Raw genomic sequence first — 18,725 nt, 5'->3', positions numbered from 1 at the left:
CAGCCCCTCTCCTGGGCTTTCTGCTCCCTATTCTTGGGTGTAGAATTCTATCAATTAAAAACTTGCTTCGTTCAGTTATGCTACGGTTATGTGAAATATGAAACTTCATTTTAGCAAGCCCATTGCAGACAACTCAACTGAATTACAAGCTACAATGAATTACTAAAGAATGTAGGAAATGATGGGGATTACCACCAATAAAACTAACTGGCTTCAAAATACAAAGCCAGATTATTTTTTTTTCTGATATTGTCATTTCATAGCACCTTTGTCCCTGCATATTTGGTTTCACAGGCTTCATTCAATAACAATGAACCACATCTACTATCTTAGAGAAATTGTTTAGTTTTGTTTCGGTTGTACCTTCCTCCTCTCCTCTCAAGGAAAATCAAAGGTTATGGTTCAAAACCATAGATCATTAAAGTCCATCAAGCAGGGCCAGTCTTCAGTCTTCCCTATGGCAGAATGGATGTGGCTCTTAGGAGGAGAAATACACGTTTCTATGCTGTCGTCACTGAAGCCCTTCTATGAAAAGAGGGTCCACCAGGGGAAGTCTTTCCCACCTCTGTAAGCCATTACAGAAGGGAAAGGTTCTGGATGACAGTTAAACTTGGCTCAGATGGGAAGCGCCTGCTAGGAACCGCAGGGGTTGAACTGGTGCCAGCTGGATTTACCTGCTGAGTTGGTCTTTCCACAGAGAAGACATTAGCACATCCTGAGGCTGTCCTGCCAAGGCAAAGTAAGTGAGTTGCCTTTGAAGACAGCCAATACTTAAACTCTTCTTATGGTTCATGAATTAAGTAAACAGCCGATAATGGAGTTTGGTGCAATCTATTATTTAGGTAGAAAATTCTTCCTTTTAATTAAGAGGAATGTCTGATCTTCTTAATATCCTTTTTGAAATTGTGACACGTTTGGGGGTAGCTGAGGGCAGCAGTTTTGGATTCAGCCCCCCCCTTTACTTTCCAAAGAGAGGAAAAGGATGAAACTAAGAGGTCCTATAGATGAAAATAAGAGTAGGAAACTATTACGAGACAAAAAGACAGCCCCCATCTTCTAGTAGAACAGACTGTATTTTCTTCAAATCATGCAATACTTAGCCTGAAACATGTTTCCAAGTAGGAACATTTCTCACAAAGCATATGCAAAATATTTCAACCTTCAGGTTTTGGCTCTTTGAGGATTTGATGGTTTTTCAGAATCATTTGCTGAGAGCTATAGCCCAGTTTGTTTAGAACTGGAGACAAACTGAACTGATGGAGAAGATAGTCTGGGCAATAATCCAGTCAGTGAAATATACGTAGAAGGATCACAAACACTTAAATCCCTTTTACATGAACTGTGGTGTGTCTAAATGCTACAAGTGCTTGCCATGACCCAACTAAGCAACTGATCTCACCAGAAATTATGAGAACTATAAATTCTACATATATGAAATAATAGGAACCAAAGAGTTCCTTTTTCTCTTCACACTGTTGTATCTTCAGAGGCATGGAGAATCAAATGTAAAAATTAAAATATGTGTGTAAGCATGAATGGCATATTCCCTTTAAAGAAGATTTTGGAAGAGTGCAATGCTTTTATTATTGAGGTTTTATTATACCATATTTAAATTGTTCCCCACTCTTTCTTTCAGCCTTGCTCCAACCTTTCCATGAATGCTTGGCACTTTCAAGCACATCCTAGCAAAGTTATTATTCAGTCTTAAATGGATGCCTAAAGATTAAAACCACGAATAGTCACTGAGAGCTCCAGAAGGAAGAAGGCATGACCTAGATCCGACCCCATTCAACAAAGGATTGTATGTTCCTCCATTGTGTAAGAAATAATTCAAATGATATTAATAAAGTAGCTCATAAGGTGATAAGAGACTAAAGGCTGTGCCCCCTATAGGAAAAGCAAGCTGCAGTGAAGTTTAATTATATTCAGAGCCTGCTAGGTTTTATTTAAATGGAACACAGCTAATTTGGTACTCTAAAGGCAAAATTCACACACACACACACACACACACACACACACGAACACACACACACACACACACACACACACACACACACACACACACACACACACACACAGAGGTTTTTAGGTTTTCAGTAGATGACCAAAGAGCAGATGCTTCAGCCCTTCTCAAAAGGGGAAACAAAAACATTCATAAGAGGAGATATGGAGACAAAGTTTGGAGCTGACCATTCAGAGACTGCCCTACCTGGGGATTCAACCCATATACAGCCACCAAACCCAGACAATATTGCTGATGCCAAGAAGTTCATGCTGACAGGAGCCTGATATAGCTGTCTCCCGAGAGGCTCTGCCAGAGCATGACAAATACAGAGGCGAATGCTCACAGCCAATCATTGAACTGAGAACAGGGTCCCCATTGGAGAAGTTAGAGAAAGGATTGAAGGAGCTAAAGGGGCTTGCAACCCCTTAAGGACAACAATATCAACCAACCAAAGCTCCCAGGGACTAAACCACCATCCAAAGAGTACACATGGACAAACCATGGCTCCAGCTGCATATGTAACAGAGAATGGGAGGAGAAGCCCTTGGTCCTGCCAAGGCTGGACCCCCCTCCCCTCAGTGCAGGGGAATGTCAGGGCAGGGAGGCAGGAAGGGGTGGGTGGATGGGTGGGGAAACACCCTCACAGAAGAAGGGGGTGCTATAAGGGGTTTATGGACAGGAAACTAGGAAAGGGGATAACACTTGAAATGTAAATAAAAAATACCCAATAAAAATGCATATAAAGACAACTTATATTTTGAAATACAACTAATGTAGAATAACATATGTGCCTTTATTTAGCCCATGTAATACAGACTTTAAATTTTTAAAAAAAGGGAAAGAAAAAGGTTTTTCAGTCAGTGTTTCAGACACAATTTTTTATTGCTTCTGGAAAAATCACTGAAGATAAAAACCATTTTAAAAGTGTAAACTAATATAATAACATTTAATGAATGTAACCGTCCAAGATCATAAATACTTTTACAAACTTATAGTATGTTTCTTACAACATTAAAGTTTTATGACTGTAAAATCTGTGATTCTTATTAGAAGTGCTAGATGAAAAAAATGAGCTTTGAGAAAAATAAAAGCAACACTATATCAATTACTAAGCATTCAACTAGGTCCAATTCACATATCAAAACTAATTTTTTCAGTAGCACTTATTATCAGTCAGGAGTATCTTAGGTGACAGAGAAATAGATCAAATAGATATTTTAAACTGTTTGCCATGATGTCAATAAAAATAGTTACATTAAAATGTTCAATTTCATATATTATTTAATGTTAACATCAATTATATCCACATCTTTATCTGATGTGGTAAGAATGATTGAGTTGAATGAATCGCTTGTATACATAAAACTTCTGCCATTAAATAAAATTCACAAATACTCATGCCTGAGGCTTAAAACTTGAGAGGAATGAGAAGAGTACTTTTCTTTTCATTTTTAAGAATGTCTACACCATTTATAATCTAATTTAGTTAATCTATTTCACAGCACCTTGTACAGCATCAGTGATCTTATTAAAATTACCGAAAACATCCATTCTACAAATAAATGGAGAGATTATCAAATGTGAGCTGAGCAAATTTACACTTAGAAGTCTTATGCAACCATCTATTTTGTCATGTCCGAAAAGTTTAAAGTTTAGAGAAAGGACTGAAGGAGTTGAAGGGGTTTGCAACCCCTTAGGAACAACAATATCAACCAACCAGAGCTCCCAGGGACTAAACCACCATCCAAAGAGTACACATGGACAGACCCATGGCTCCAGCTGCATATGTAGCAGAGGATGGGAGGAGAAGCCCTTGGTCCTGCCAAGGCTGGACCCCCGCCCCTAGTGTAGGGGAATATCAGGGCAGGGAGACGACCGCATTGACTCTGAATGCCACCTGAAAACCATGAAACTAATTTTCTGGATTTAATAGTCTTATAAAGTAAATATTAAAAACACGAACATCAAAACAAAGGGATAAATTCATATATGCGTATGCTTTGAAATCTTTGGCAGTTTAAAACAATTTTTAAAAAAATTCGTTTACATTCTGTTAAAATTTTTTCAATGAGACCAATGATTTGAGCCAGATTGCCCTGGTGAACTTCCGGTTTCTAAAAGCCCTACAAGTGTAGGAAGCTTAAAATCACTTCTTCCAGTAGTAAAGCTCTGGGATGCTTTAAAACTTGTTGTCAACTTTACACATGGGTAATGGGCCTCATTGCACAAGACCATTTGCTTAGTGACTTTAAGTGTACACATTATTAAACTGTATCTAAAAGGTATGAATCATTTCCATCCTTAGGACTCTTTTGAAACCTAACTTCATGTAGACTACAGTTGCCCATGTGTGCTACCCTTAATTTTAAGACAAATAGAATATATAATGTTTTCATACTAATGGTCTTTTGAATTACTCATGTGCAACGATATAAAGACTGTGGTAATTGTGGTATTGATTATGTTAATTTTTATAAACAACTGAGTCTGTATTTGCCTAGTCAAGCATGTCCGTATGAACCCTTCTGTGCCTACTGAAGTGTACCCAGTACACATAGAACAACATCGACACTCTGAGTTCCTAAGGGCTCAATGTTTATGTTTAGCTCTCAGGCTTCTTTATATTCATAGATATTCTTTATGGTACGTATAGAAATAATGGGGTTTTAGCAATTAATCAGTAAATTTTGATATTCATCCTTCAATTAATTATAATACTTTATGAAGATTCTTGAAAAAGTAGTACGAGATTCCAAACTATCAAAATAGCATCCATATAACCAAACACCTCAGCTAACCAAAGCTTAATCAATTCGGTAGTAACGTAAATTTGCTAACTTAAATTAAGAGAATGAGTTTTTAAAGAATTACTTTTTAAGAATTAATTTTCGCCCAAAAAGAAAACAGCCACTGTCAGTCGATACAACGATGTACCTTCATACTCTTTATTTACAGGAAAATGTTGGATGGCTTTCTCAAAGGAAAGAGGAATTAATTAACCATTCCAGCAAATATCTTAAGAAGTACATCAAACAAAAGATAGTCAAATGATAAAGCCAAACAACCAACATAGTAGCTGCCAATAAGAAAACCCTGTCATTTTTGTATCGGTGACAATACCGAATCAAATTCTTTGGGAATGTTTGTCCTCAAATAGCTAAGCCACTCGCAGTTGACATTTTTTTTTTGTGCTGTTGCCATATACCTACTCTGAGAGCTCACAGCTTATGAAGCATTGTGAACCTGTAAATATGTCAAATAGTGCATTTCTAAGCATCAGAAGGTGACCACTGAGGCCCAGTGATAAGAGTTCATGAATAGCCTTTGCAATGACCTCATTTATACCCAATAAGGAAAAACAACCAACCTACCAGACAAACAAATAAAGAGAAATGCAAGCTTTCAAGAAAGTCAATATTAAAGAAAAAATATCAAGGATAAAACTTAAAAAAAAATAAGCACTATACTGCAAGCTGTGGAATTGCTATTCATTTTTAACTCCTGTTTTGCATAAGGAAATGAAATCATTTTACCTGTCACCCTGATACCAAGAAAGAGCTTAAAATGTCAAGATTCCCACCCCCAACCTTCATGGTTTATTAAGCAAAAAGCCAAAACTCGCTGTGGCCCCTTCTGGTTCCAACAATCTATGATTCAAAGGGATGTAATGACTCTCTTTTCTTGTTCAGTAGTGTCCTGGTGAGGGAACGGTTTTACTGTCCTTTTCTGTGGGGTCCTGCCGGTTAATCTAAAAGGAAGTGAATTACAGCAGGAAGACAGGGCTACAAAATGAAGCCATTTAGTTTTACAAGTCTATTGTGTCCTTAGATATGTTTTATGGCCCTGGTTCTATTATAAGCCAAGATAAAAAAAAATCCTTAAACAAACTTTACTTTCAGTCCCTTTCCAGTGAAAATATTTACAATTTTATGATTGTCTTTCAAGTCATTTTAGCCAACTTCCCCCTTCTATGCTTCTTTTCCAAGAACCTTCTATCCCCCTTGCTCAAACTTAAAAAAACATTCAGAGACATGAAACTGGACTTTTCAAATTCACACTGCTGACAACTGTCAGCACTTTACTGGGGCATTACTGACTGTAGCTTCAATGAATTAAGCTTGATTCACTGCGGGTGAATCATTTTCAATGCAGAGCTGTTCTGCAGTAATTGGCCAAGAAACCCTGCTGAGAAAAGCACTTGTCAAATAATGCTTGTTTACAAATATATCTCCAGACAGCAAAAAGTGGCAGTTACTGAATAAGTTCAGGGCCACCTCCAAAAATTCAGAATTGTTGGCACAGCCACTTTACTTATTAAATTTCTTAGAACTGTTTACTTGTTGATGCACTTACTAATGCGGTCCTCCTGGATCAATCTGAAATTAAAGTCTTCTGCTAAAATGCTTGTAATTTTATTTTTAAGTAAATGTTTGCACACCTTAATGCAGACTAAGTGTTTCATCCAAGTGTGGTTTATACCTATACATTACAAATGAACAAATATTGATTGTATAATTTGCTTAGAACATAGTTATCCAGGAAAGATGGATTTCAGAAATAATGGGAATGACGAGTGTTAACGATGATTCACATTTATTTCTTCATCTCTGACGCGTTATCACATAATTATATCATGCACATTCTATAAGTGTGTAATATATAGACACATATATGACTGAAGAATCATTAAGCTTCTATGTAAGTTGCAGACAGCAACTTTTATGAATTTTATAAATTTCATGAGTCAATTCCTTAGTAAGTTTAGCTTGTCCATAAAACATTTCAGTAGATGACCTTTCAAAGTTCTTTCATAAAAACAAGAAACAAGCGGATGATGTGTTTCACCTCATTTATTAAATAAATAATAAAGAGTAACGCTGTGACTCTTATAAGGTATGTCACTGCTCTATCTTTAAAAGGAGCGGCAAAGAAAACGTAAAGAAGAAAAGAATCCACATTTCGAAGGAAAAAAAAACCAACCAAACAAACAAACAAACAAACAAAAAAAAGACCACCAGAAGTAATCTGGGATGGAATTAAAGACGATGCCCTGTTAGGTAGTGAAGGAATGAACTGGACAGGCAACCTCGAAAAGCACTAATATTAAATCTTTTACTGCGCATCACAAAATGTACCCCAAACAGCAGGCACACTTGATTCTGGATGTGTTCAGAGCACAAGCTTGCTTTTGTGAGCTCCTCCAACCCTCATCTGCATGTAACCAAGTGAGCTGTGTGGTTTACTAGCTGGGGAAGACAGCATACAACCTGTGGGTGTTAAAGCTTGTGCTTGCGTGGCCCTATTCCCCAAGATGTAAGTTTTACTTAGGGCACCATTGGGGACTTGTGCTATTTCCCTACTTCCTTCCGGTTCCTTCTCCTTGTTTTTGATCTCCTTAGTCTTGGCCCTCATTCACATTGGGTGTCACACTCCCTGATAATTTATTTCTTCAGTTCTTTTATAGAGACTTCCTTGAGTACATTTCCCTTCCCCATTGTATACCCTGTAAGGGGGTTATAGAAGGCTGTTTGAAATGACGAAGTAGAGAAAAGGATGGGTGCTATTACCCTTACATCGTTTTACAGTTCAATCAGGATGGCCCTTTGGTCGAAATAAGACGCATAAAAGCCCCTTCTTCCTCCTCCCTTTTTCTCCTCCTCCTCCTCCTCCTCCTCCTCCTCCTCCTCCTCCTCCTCCTCCTCCTCCTCCTCCCTCTTCCTCTGTCCTCCCTTCCCCCAAAACTCTCTTCCCAGCATTAGCCCTCTTAGAGCTTTTGGACTTCTAATCTAATGGTCTTAATGTAGGACCTTAATCAAAGGTTCAAGTCGAAAACAAACAAACACACAAAATAAAATCACCACTTAAAAAAAAACTTTAGAGAGGGAAAAAAATGCAACTTGATTGGCTAAAGCATGAAGCCTGGCTTCCGACATAGACAGATACACATATTCCTCTGAACAGATGTTTAATAATAAACATAGCGAGAGAGTCAGTGGGGTGGGGTGTGAGTCTCCATCTGCCCTGTTTTCGCAGGGTTCCTTGGGAACTGGCAGCACTAGGGGTTACCAGCTCAGCGTCTCCTACAGCAGACTGAATCTATGCTAGTCACGAGGGCATAAACCACTCTGCTGCTGCTACTTCATTTTTCAGGTCCAGCACAGCCTGTCGCCAAGTGCAAGGGTTTGTTTAAGATTTTACACCTCGGGACTCTCATCCACAGCCCAAAGCTAAAACCCCAGGCTTCTAGATGAGAGGACAGGATTTTGATGCTTCCACAGAGAAGTCGACCACTCCTGGTAACCAGAGAATCAGGTCTGAGATGCTGAGCGCCTTTCCACATGCTCCACCCTCCCCTGTGTGAAGGCTTGAGCCCTTAAGCTGAGGCCAGAGCAAGCCACGGTGTACCGAAGAGGGGCAGACCTACAGTGTGTGACCGGGGCCATAGAATGGAGCAAGAGTGGGGTTTCTCAGAGGCTGAGGCCAGCTCAAGGGAAAGAACACAGGTGGCATTCCTGACTCCAGATTTACTCTCCCAGAGGAACGCAAAACAGTCCGGAGCAAAAAAACTGGGGATAGGAAGGTTGGGTACTTCAAGACCTGGTGCCTCTGGCTCGGACAAATCTTTCTCACCAGATAAGCTTTAGTGGGATCCATGAACAACTTCCTGGTTGTCTCTTCCAACACCATCCCATCTTCCCGCCTTGCCCTACCTCAGCTTTAGAGTGTTAGTGAGCCCCCTGCAGAAAGAAGGGCATCCATCAGTTTCTGCCCTTCACGACGCCTCCCCCCACTCAAAAATTAAAGCTCTCGTTACCCAGCTTGTAAAGCAGCTAGTGGTGCCCTAAATAACAGCTCCCGGGGCAGACACTTTCTCCAAAATAAAATCACCAGCCACCCTGAAATCGTCTTCCAAAACCAGCATCAAATAATGGTTTCTAACCCCCACACACATCCGAAGAGCCTTGTTGTCATCTCTCTCAATAAGCCGGATGTGTCACTTCTCCAGGTTCTCAGGACCCAACCGCACCCAACCTCCCAGCTCAGGTCTCAGCCCTCTTTCCGTCAGGCTTCCAACTTCCCAGCCCCCAACCAGTCTCAGTCCTCAGGCAGGTTCTTTGCCTGGCGAGCACTCTGCAGCTATGTCAAACAATGCAACCAAAGATACCAGAGAGATCCGGATACGCCAGCAAAAGCGGACAAACATTAATTGGAGCTGAAGAGCGGGTTTTAGTCTCGGCAGCGGCTCTTGGAGCGCTGCGACCCGGTAGACACAAGCTCCACCTCACCCATCCACCCCAGGGCGCACTGGTCCCCACCTCCATTACCCTACCTTCGTTACTGGGGCTGGCCAAAAGGGTCCGGAGCGCCGCACACAGGAGAAGGCACGTCCAGAGGGGCCCCTTTAGAGGTGCGGAATAGCAGCCTGCCAGAGAGGCAGGGACGCGGGGGGTGTCGCCGCCGCCACCTCTGCCCTGGGTCCGTCGGCGTCCCGCACCGCGGGGCCCGGAGCCCCGCATTTTCTACTACCCTCTTCTGCCTCTTAGGTCCCGCGTGGTTCAGTCTAAGGTTCAGGCTTGGTGGAAGGGGCGAGAGAGGCGCGGAACTCCTCCTCCTGGTGGGGTCCTGTGCCTTCTGGCTCTCGACCCCTCTCAATGTGGGAATCACAGATCCGCAGAGACCGCCGAAGTTTGCTTCTGGCTTGTGCCGCCCTCCCTTTCAGTTGGATAAGATGAATTAGAAGTTCGGATGGCTAGTACGGTCCTGGGTGGGCTGAGTCAAGGGTCTGCAGAGGGTCCCGAGTCCCGCTCCTTTGCCTCTTAAGACTTTCCTTTTTCTGTTTTTTGGTCCCCCTTTCTTTTTTAGAACTGTTATTTTTTTTTTTTAAAGTGCCACCAGGGTTGGAGTGGTGGTGAAGGTTCCCTTTCAGTCTTCAGTGCTGATACGGACGAGATTAAAGAAGACGAGTCATCTTAAATCTAGATGATGTTTTCCGTAAAAAAAAGGAGGAGGGAAGAGGGGAAAAAGCAAGCAGAGTGTCTACGGCTCAAGGGGGGGAAGAGTAGAGCAAACGGTGTGTTGCCTACACCGAGCAGAGTGGAGCCCAGGCAGCGAGAGATCTATAGAACTGGAGAGGCCGGCAGAGGGAAGTCAAATCGCTGCGGGCTGAGCACTGCCGGGGGCGGTGCGGCGGGCAGAGCGGGCTGGAGCGCGGGCCCGGGAACGGAGCAGAGCCCGGAGGCTCGGAGCCGCTGCAGTTCCCGCTGCTCAACGCGGAGGCGGAGTGCGCGGCGGCCAGGGCGAGCCGGCGACTGCACCCGCGCAGCTCGCTCGCTCGCTCGCTTGCTCGCTCCTGCTGTGTCTGGAGCTCCAGCGTCTCCCCGAGCCCGACTCCGCGCCTCCCACCTCCTCCCTCCGCCCTGCGCTCCCCCGCCCTCTGCTGCTCGCGGCCTCGCCAGTGACAAGCTACTGTAAGTGTGACTTGCTTAAACGAAGTCGCACACCCACGGAGGGAAGTAATCTGCAGGCTGCCGTGGTGAGTGTTGCCTAGCGGTTTCCGAGAAAGGCACGTCTTCCTCCCGGGATAATTAGGGTAAAGAATCCTCTCGACGACGCCTGCGAGGACCAGAGGTCCCTGAAGGAGGAAGGGAAGCCAGCCCTAGCTCAGCCCTCAGCAGGAAGAGCAGCGGGTCCCTGAGTCTGGCACAGTGCCTGCTGCCCTTTGCAGGCGGTGGCACCAACAACCTTGTCGTCATATAACCTCACATTCGCAGGCTCTGCTGCTCCTTGGCTATGCCTTAAACACCCATGTACCTCAGTTCCTTTGACTCTTTCTGCTCTTCTGGAATGAGATAATTACTCAACACGTTTCTTGAGAAGTAAACTGTAGACTCTGAAGTCAGGGACAGTAGGTCGGTTTGAGCTCTCAGGGAATCAAAGAATTTGACTGCTGGCATTTGTACTAGGCTAGGTACTTTGTAACACATGAAGACTTAATTCATTTATTTCAGTGATAGAATACTTTAGCATTGAAATTACGTAATGGGGAAACATGCAGTTAATTCCAGTGAAATTAACACGGGTATAATAATGTCAAAGCTCTACCATTTTTAATTATTTTAATTGCCCGTGGTCCATTACACTGAAAGAATAACAAATAACCAGGAAAACGCAGCTTAAGAGCATCCCGTTTTCTGTGCTTCCCCTGTGTTGCGTCTTCCTGCTTTAATAACCTCTTTCAATTTACTCGCTCACTGTTTCAAAGAGATACACAAGAAGGGCAATTTTAGAAGGCCAGCTTTCTATATCAGAATGCAAAGTGTCTCCCAAAATGTGTGATTTCAGAAGAAAGGGATCTCATTCAATCCGGCCTTTGATAACTACTTTTTAAGACGGGGCTCCGCTCACATCCACTGAAGCTGCACACCAGTCTGACACACCTAGACTGTTGATGTCTTCACCATAAATTTATCACAATTGGGAGATGAGTGTGCCCTTTGGGGTTTGCTTAGGACGAAAAAATAAAGGAGAAGAAACAGCTCAGCCGTGGCACCCTCGTTTAAAGAGGTGGAAGCTCATCTTGGATCGTTTTATTTTATTATTTTTTCTTCCCTGAATGTTTTGGCAATAGGAAGCTGAGAGCAGATTCATTCTATTATAATGTGCTTCAAATGCATGAAGCCAATACAGAGGAGTGGCAGTGAATCTGTCTTCCAGTTTGGCAAAAAGCCTTTCTGTGAGATGGAAAGTTAAAATTTATGTGTCTATTTGAAGACCATTCAAAATAGGAGTCTTTCCTCCACCTTGGTTTATAGCTGAGTTACTTAAGAATTTCAATACGGAATAGCAAGGAAGGAATCCAAAGCCTTGCAGTCCACCAGAAAGATAGTACAAGACATGGGCCGTTCAGGGGCCCCCGAGTACGAGCTTTACACCTTTGGCCTCGGCGTTCTCATTAGTGAGATCATTGGTTTACAGAGGAAGTCTTCAAGCTTCCACATCCTCCTTCTTTACAGTGTGTGTGTGTGTGTGTGTGTGTGTGTGTGTGTGTGTGTGTGTGTGTGTATCTGTGCTGCCTAGTCTAGAGTAGTAAAGGACGTGTGATTATTTAAAATCAATTATCTAGAAATCAAATAAGTATAGCCTAGAGTTTACATTCCTGCGTTAAAATAAAAAACCTTAGACAAACTTTCTGTGTTATGGTTTGGTAAAATTTTAAATTCGATGTTCTCTTTTCCTGAAACGTCTCATGCTTCTCTGATTTTGATGCCCAATACTCCTTCCTGTAGAAGTTTTCTCTACTCATACATTAAATTTCCTCACTATATACCACACTGCTCCATAGCTAGCACTGAAGCTCAGATATTCAGGCCTGAGGTCTTCCTGAAAAGATAGATTGGGTTGGTTTGTTTCTTAGAAGGTTCCACAGCTTGGAGTTTCTAGCAGACAACACCATGTCAATATTTACCAAATGAAAGGCTAAAGATAATTGTCTAAATACATACACATAAACATAATATATAACATATTATATATTTATATATAATAAAAATACAGCCTACACCAAGTATATCCAAGATCCCTTTGGGCATTGGTCATATGGCTTTACGAGTGTTGTCTTCTACTCACAATGAATGATTTAAGTGATTCACAATGCCTAATGTAAAACTGTTTTTATTGTCCAGGATTTGTTTAATAGTATTTATTACATATTTTGAAAGACATAACAGCTGTAAAAAGAAGTCCCAAAGACAATGATATTTATTTTTACCAAAGATTGATAATCAGAGAATTCTATGGCGGTTGTTTGGCATTGACCTCAATTTCAAAGACCTTGCACTTGACCATATGTTATCTTCGTGGCATATAATTAATCTTTGCCCACGCCGTGGAACCAAGGCATTGAATAAAACTAGAGTTGTGGTTTTCTTTCTTACCTACAACGTTCCACAATAAAATGTCAGCACAGCTTATTGGTTTGAATATTCTATCATCTATATTTGTCATAAAAATATGTTTCAAATTGAGAAAGTTTCTGATTTTTTCTTAAATCTTTGCTTTTCTACTGAGCTGGATTATTATTTTTGTTTGTTTGCAAATTTATTTGCTCTTAGAAAAAAATATGTAGAGTAACCTTGACAGAACACCTTGAGAGTCGAGTGCCCTTGTACTTTCAATGTTGTGGATATAGTGAATAAATTAAAAAGCCCGCATATATATCTTTTATGCACTCAGAAAAAAACTGTCATGGTACAAAACATTATATTATTTACTGAAAATTTACTCTGTATAAAGTATTGCTTGATGACATTACATTAATTGCTTCAGCCATAATATGGGTGGGTGTAATTATTAGCCCAAAGTTAATGAGAAAAAGAGGGAAGGAGGTTAGGTGACCTGAGTAGTCACACAGCTGGTAGAACATTTGAATTTTAACATATGTTCTGGCTTTGTTTTTTAAAAAAGCCAGTGCAACAGAAGTAAGGCATACATGTATTTCTACACAGTGATGAATAAACAGAGACGGTGATCTCAAAACTCCACATTATGCTGGACAATTTGGTAAAAATATGTTTTTGTGATTGATTTAAAACAAAATCAATTAATACAGTAAGCAAAAGGTGAAGAAAGAGGTAAAGATATAAATAATCACGACTTGGAGACAGAAATCAACAATTACAATATTGTCTGTCTTGGTGTGTGTGTGTGTGTGTGTGTGTGTGTGTGTGTGTGTGTGTGTGTGTGTAGATAGAGTGGAAATAATGTGCCATCAGGATTAAGATCTGTAGACAGCTAACATTAGCACAGACAAATGACACAGAACTCATGCATAAAACATTGTAGAAAACAACAACAATCTCCGAATCTTTTAATTAAAATGATTTTTGCCATTACATAATTCTTTTCAGAGGGAATTTTGTAAAAAGTAATAGGGGAGCAAGTAAATTAAACTATGGTCTAGAGGAGCTATAAAATACCACAAATAAAGTTAATTTTTAGGATTTCTATTTGCTCCATGATGATGTCAATTACTTGGATCTGAAAGAAACTATTCACACTATATTTAAGCAATCAAGTCTTCAAAGTTCAGAGACACAATAACAGTACCATCCGTTTATATCCTGAATTATTTAGTGAATGTGGAATAATTTGTATGAAGTTACGTCATTAACATATTTTTTCCTAAAAACCTAGATCCAAGTCGCTCCACTAATGATCCCCTTTTCTAATATTTAATGGGAGCTATATTTTATTTACAGGTTGTTGGTTACCGGTTGACACTTTAACACCCAGCGAATAATTGCATTTGGAAAAATTAGTAGATTGGGCTCAGGAGTCTCAGTTGTTAGAAATACTCACTATTCTTCTAGAAGATATGAGTTTGGTTCCTAGCACCTACATTGGGTGGCTGATGCCCACTGCTAGATCTGTGGGCACCCACGTGGCATATGTACACATAGGTACCACACACACACACACACACACACACACACACACACACACACACGCATCAATAAAAACACAAAAGAAATAAGTATGAGTCTCTTTGTCCCATCTACTGCGAGAATGAAGACCATTCTCAGCAATCAGACTGTCGACATTCCTGAAAATGTCCACATCACTCTGAAGGGGCACACAGTGAAGGGCCCCAGGGGAACTCTGAGGAGGGACTTCAATCACATCAATGTAGAGCTGAGTCTTCTTGGAAAGAAAAAGAAAAGGCTCCATGTTGACAAGTGGTGGAGTAACAGGAAGGAACTGGTCACTGTCAGAAGCATCTGCAGTCACGTTCAGAACATGATCAAGGGTGAGACACTGGGCTTCCATTACAAGATGAGGTCTGTGTATGCTCACTTCCCTATCAACGTCGTTATTCAGGAGAACAGGTCTCTGGTTGAAATCCGAAATTTCTTGGGTGAAAAATACATCCAGAGGGTTCAGATGAGGACAGGTGTTGCTTGTTCTGTCTCTCAAGCCCAGAAGGATGAGTTAATCCTTGAAGGAAATGATATTGAACTTGTTTCAAATTCAGCGGCTCTGATTCAGCAAGCCACAACAGTTAAAAACAAGGATATCAGGAAGTTTTTGAATGGCATCTATGTTTCTGAGAAGGGAACCGTGCAGCAGCCTGACGAATGAGACCTCAGTTTCCTAGCTTCAGAAGCAAGATCCTGATCACAAGTACAGTTTGGGCTCTGTGGGAATAATAAAAGACTTATATATTGAAAAAAAAAGAGAAATAAGTATGAAAGAATTGAGCAGAGGTTCAGAAATATAATTTAATTTTTAACATAAAATTCAAAATGTTACCCTAGAAACTAAATTTCCCAAATACCTATCTCATCATCACCAGAGTACTTTCCCTTTCTTTGGCTTTTAAGAACAGAATACATTCTTCACTCTGTTATTAAAGGAACTCTGTGGTAAAGCTGGAAAAGATGTTCAGATAAATCACTGTGAGCCCAAGAGCCACCTTGCCTCATGCTGGCTTATTCTTTAATCATCCACACACCAATGATCGAACTTTGAGAAAACTGTAACATAGCGCAAGGCCAAGGCTGCTACAGCGTATGCGGGACCAAGCTGACTTTCTAGAATATTCTTTGGTGGCTGTGCTTGCCTCCAGCGTCTTGGACAACTGGTGTCATGTGAAGAAGTAGACAGTGAAATAATAAGGACTCTTGAGGCTAAAGCAATAGGAAAGCATCCTCAGAATGATGCGATTGTGCCTGGTAAAACCCCATTAAATTCTGGGCAATCTTCTGGACTCCATGTATTTCACAACATGTGAAAAAATAACTCTGGCAAGTTCCCATAGTCTCAGGACAGCATTGCGTTCATATTATGCTGACTTAAAAGCACAGCTAATTGGCTCACACGATATCGTATTTTATAATATAAGTAGTAGTTTGCTGGGAGCAAAACTTACTAGAATTTCTCAGTGGCATGAGAAAATCAGCGCCCTATGTATTCAAGGTTTACTGCTATTGTTGATAGCCTGTGATACAGGATTCTAGGTGAAACTCAGCAATGACTGTCTCACGTTCTTGCTGGTGGCATGTTAATTAGAAGCATCTTTGGAAGCATGTTTTAATAAAATTATCATGCCTTTCTAATATGGCTAATTAATTAAGTCCAGTAACTTTGAATTTTTTCTGCAAATTAGTTAAAATGGGCTAAACATTAATGTTGGGCAATATTGATGTAAATAAGTAAACCTCTGGAATACAATAAGAAGGAATGAATATGAGGTTATATATCAACACAAGGCAATATTACAGAGCCATTTAAATGCTCTGAAGAATATTTGTCTACATAAAAGAACAGGTACAAAATTTCAAATTACTAAGGTATAATAAAACACAATTTATGATATGAATAACATCCATGTGTGAACAAGAAGTAACTTAAAGTTTTTCATATTTACATTAGGCATTTTCTACAATTCACACTTACCACATATACTGTTATAGAGGAACATAATTTAGGTTAGTGCTAGGGTTAGGGCCAGGTAAGCCACAGCTCAGAATGGACACTCCCAGTACAGGCCAAAAGGACAAAACAGAGACAAGGCAGGTAAGAGGAGAAAGATGGCTCCAGTGAGAAATCTTACCCCAAACCACTTCAATTAGCTTCTCACCCATTCTATGTGCGTGGGACAATTATTTGTTTGATTTAAACATCTTTGGGATCTCTACAATATGTCTAAGTGTTCCAAAATTCTTGAGAGTGATGGGCTCTATCATGTACCTTGTGTCTCAGTGCAGTCTCTGAAAAACCCCCAAGTGACCTGGATTACTGAATATATTTCTAATCCAGTTTTTGTGTGTTTGTTTTTCTGAAGCGCTAAGGCCTGCAATATCCCAAAGGATTCTTTTCTTTTTCATTATCTATTTTCCTGGTATCCACTTTCCTGCGTCTGTCCTCTTTCAAGACCACTGTTTACTTTCCTGTTTCAGGTACTTATTTTTTTTTGCCTTTTCTGCTAAACAGAATATTAACAGAAACAAAAACTAAATTTATGATTTGACTCCCAGTGCCAGCCAATTATGCTGAAGGCCATAGTAGCTTTCCAATGAGATGTTTTCACACTTCCCCCTCCCCCATCCCGCTTTCTGCTTTTTATAAAGTCTTGGCCCAATACTCACCCACTCAGGGCTCTTCTCCACCAAAAACTGTGCAGTGAGCTGAGGGCCCATAAAGATCCTGCTGTGGGTCTGCATTGGATCAGCTCCTGTCTGTTTTTTGGAGATCACTATTCTCTGGCACAATTTTAACAAAAGAACATGTGATTAACATGAAAAGAACATGTGATTAACATGAAAAGAACATGTGATTAACATGAAAAGAACATGTGATTAACATGAAAAGAACATGTGATTAACAGGAAAAGAACATGTGGTTAGCATGAAAAGAACATGTGATTAACATGAAAAGAACATGTGATTAACAGGAAAAGAACATGTGATTAGCATGAACATTTGCAAAGGTTTAGAGTTGATGGTTTATAAAGCTGCCTGACTCCATTAAAGGTTCTATAAGATACTTCCTTTTGATTAAATTTAGGAAGCATGTGAGCAGCAGCACTAACACCCCAAAGGAGAAATCACTCAAAATAACAATCAAACCAAGAAACAAAACACCAATCCCTAACCAGGAAGAGTAATCACAGGCTGACGCCATGGTTGGAGTTTTCCAATAATGCTTGTGATGGTTTGTAGATGCTTGGCCCAGGGAGTGGCACTATTTGGAGGTGTGGCCTTGTTGGAGTAGGTGTGTCAATGTGGGTGTAGGCTTAAGACCCTCTCCCTAGTTGCCTGGAAGTTGGTCTTTCACTAGTAGCCTTCAGATGAAGACATACACCTCTCAGTTCCTCCTGCACCATGCCTGCCTAGTCTCCCACCTTGATGATACAGGACTGAACCTCTGAACCTGTAAGCCAACCCCTATTAAACGTTGTGCTTTATAGGACTTGCCTTGGTCATGGTGTCTGTTCACAGCTGCAAAACCCTAAGACAATGCTTATTCCTAGATCTCAACATGATGAGCTGATGAAAATTCATAAACCATAAAAATACATCTGAACTATTTTTACTACACGTATGTATCTTAAAGAAGTCATTATTCCTGGAAAACAAAAACTCAGGGAAAACTTCTTCCTTTTACTAGCCTTTTTTATGTAGTATAGTTAAAAATCATGTCTTACGGCATAAAAATCTTTCCAAGTTATCAAAGAAAAATTAAAAGTTTTAATTTAAAACAAGGCAAATATAAAGGTTTCCAGTGTCTTTAAGAAAATAAGCACATTTCCCAGGCGACATGCATATCTTCTGTAGTAAGCAGGCCTTCAGATGTAAACAGTGGCTTCCCCACGAGGGCGAGCAAAATAGAGACTGAGTAGTATCAAATGGGATGGGACTTCACAACATAAACATTGGCAACACTGAATTTTCTCTTAAGATTTTGCTTGTCAAAAACAATCTTACTTCAAGAGAATTTTTTGGTAAACATTTTGTTTTCAGTTAATTATAGATTCAGAGGAGATTGCTAAGAAATGTGAAAGGGAAATCACATATAACATTCCCCAAATCTCTCAATGCTTACTATAATACACATGCCTAATACAGAGCAAACTAAAGAATTGATGCTGACACAATTGATAACGCCAGTTGGATTTCACCAGAAATGCACACAGTTGTTTGTAAGCATGTGCAATCATTCA

The 18,725-nt window shown here is 40.5% G+C and overlaps 2 protein-coding genes across 11 annotated transcripts in view; one reads left to right on the top strand and one right to left on the bottom strand.

Annotated features, from left to right (window-relative positions):
* Nucleotides 1-10,601, bottom strand: part of Epha5 (EPH receptor A5) — a 367,455-nt gene extending 356,854 nt beyond the window's left edge. For 8 of the 10 annotated variants that reach the window (XM_063273652.1, XM_063273653.1, XM_063273654.1 and 5 more), the window contains exon 1: nt 9,336-10,601. In XM_063273652.1, the coding sequence (XP_063129722.1) occupies nt 9,336-9,522 (187 nt within the window). In that variant the 5' untranslated portion in view covers nt 9,523-10,601. The remainder of the gene's footprint in view (nt 1-9,335) is intronic. The other 2 variants (NM_001169137.3, NM_024367.2) reach the window with 1 other exon arrangement.
* A 3,931-nt stretch (nt 10,602-14,532) lies between these two features.
* On the top strand, nt 14,533-15,243 carry RGD1565048 (similar to 60S ribosomal protein L9). Its single transcript, XM_039092698.2, has one exon. It carries the CDS (start codon nt 14,540-14,542, stop codon nt 15,140-15,142), a length of 603 nt encoding a protein of 200 aa, XP_038948626.2. The 5' UTR covers nt 14,533-14,539; the 3' UTR covers nt 15,143-15,243.
* The last annotated feature ends 3,482 nt before the right edge of the window (nt 15,244-18,725 follow it).

This window comes from Rattus norvegicus, chromosome 14 (assembly GCF_036323735.1).
Source record: "Rattus norvegicus strain BN/NHsdMcwi chromosome 14, GRCr8, whole genome shotgun sequence".
NCBI classification, from domain to species: Eukaryota; Metazoa; Chordata; class Mammalia; order Rodentia; family Muridae; genus Rattus; species Rattus norvegicus.
This window is presented reverse-complemented; position numbering and strand designations above follow the sequence as displayed.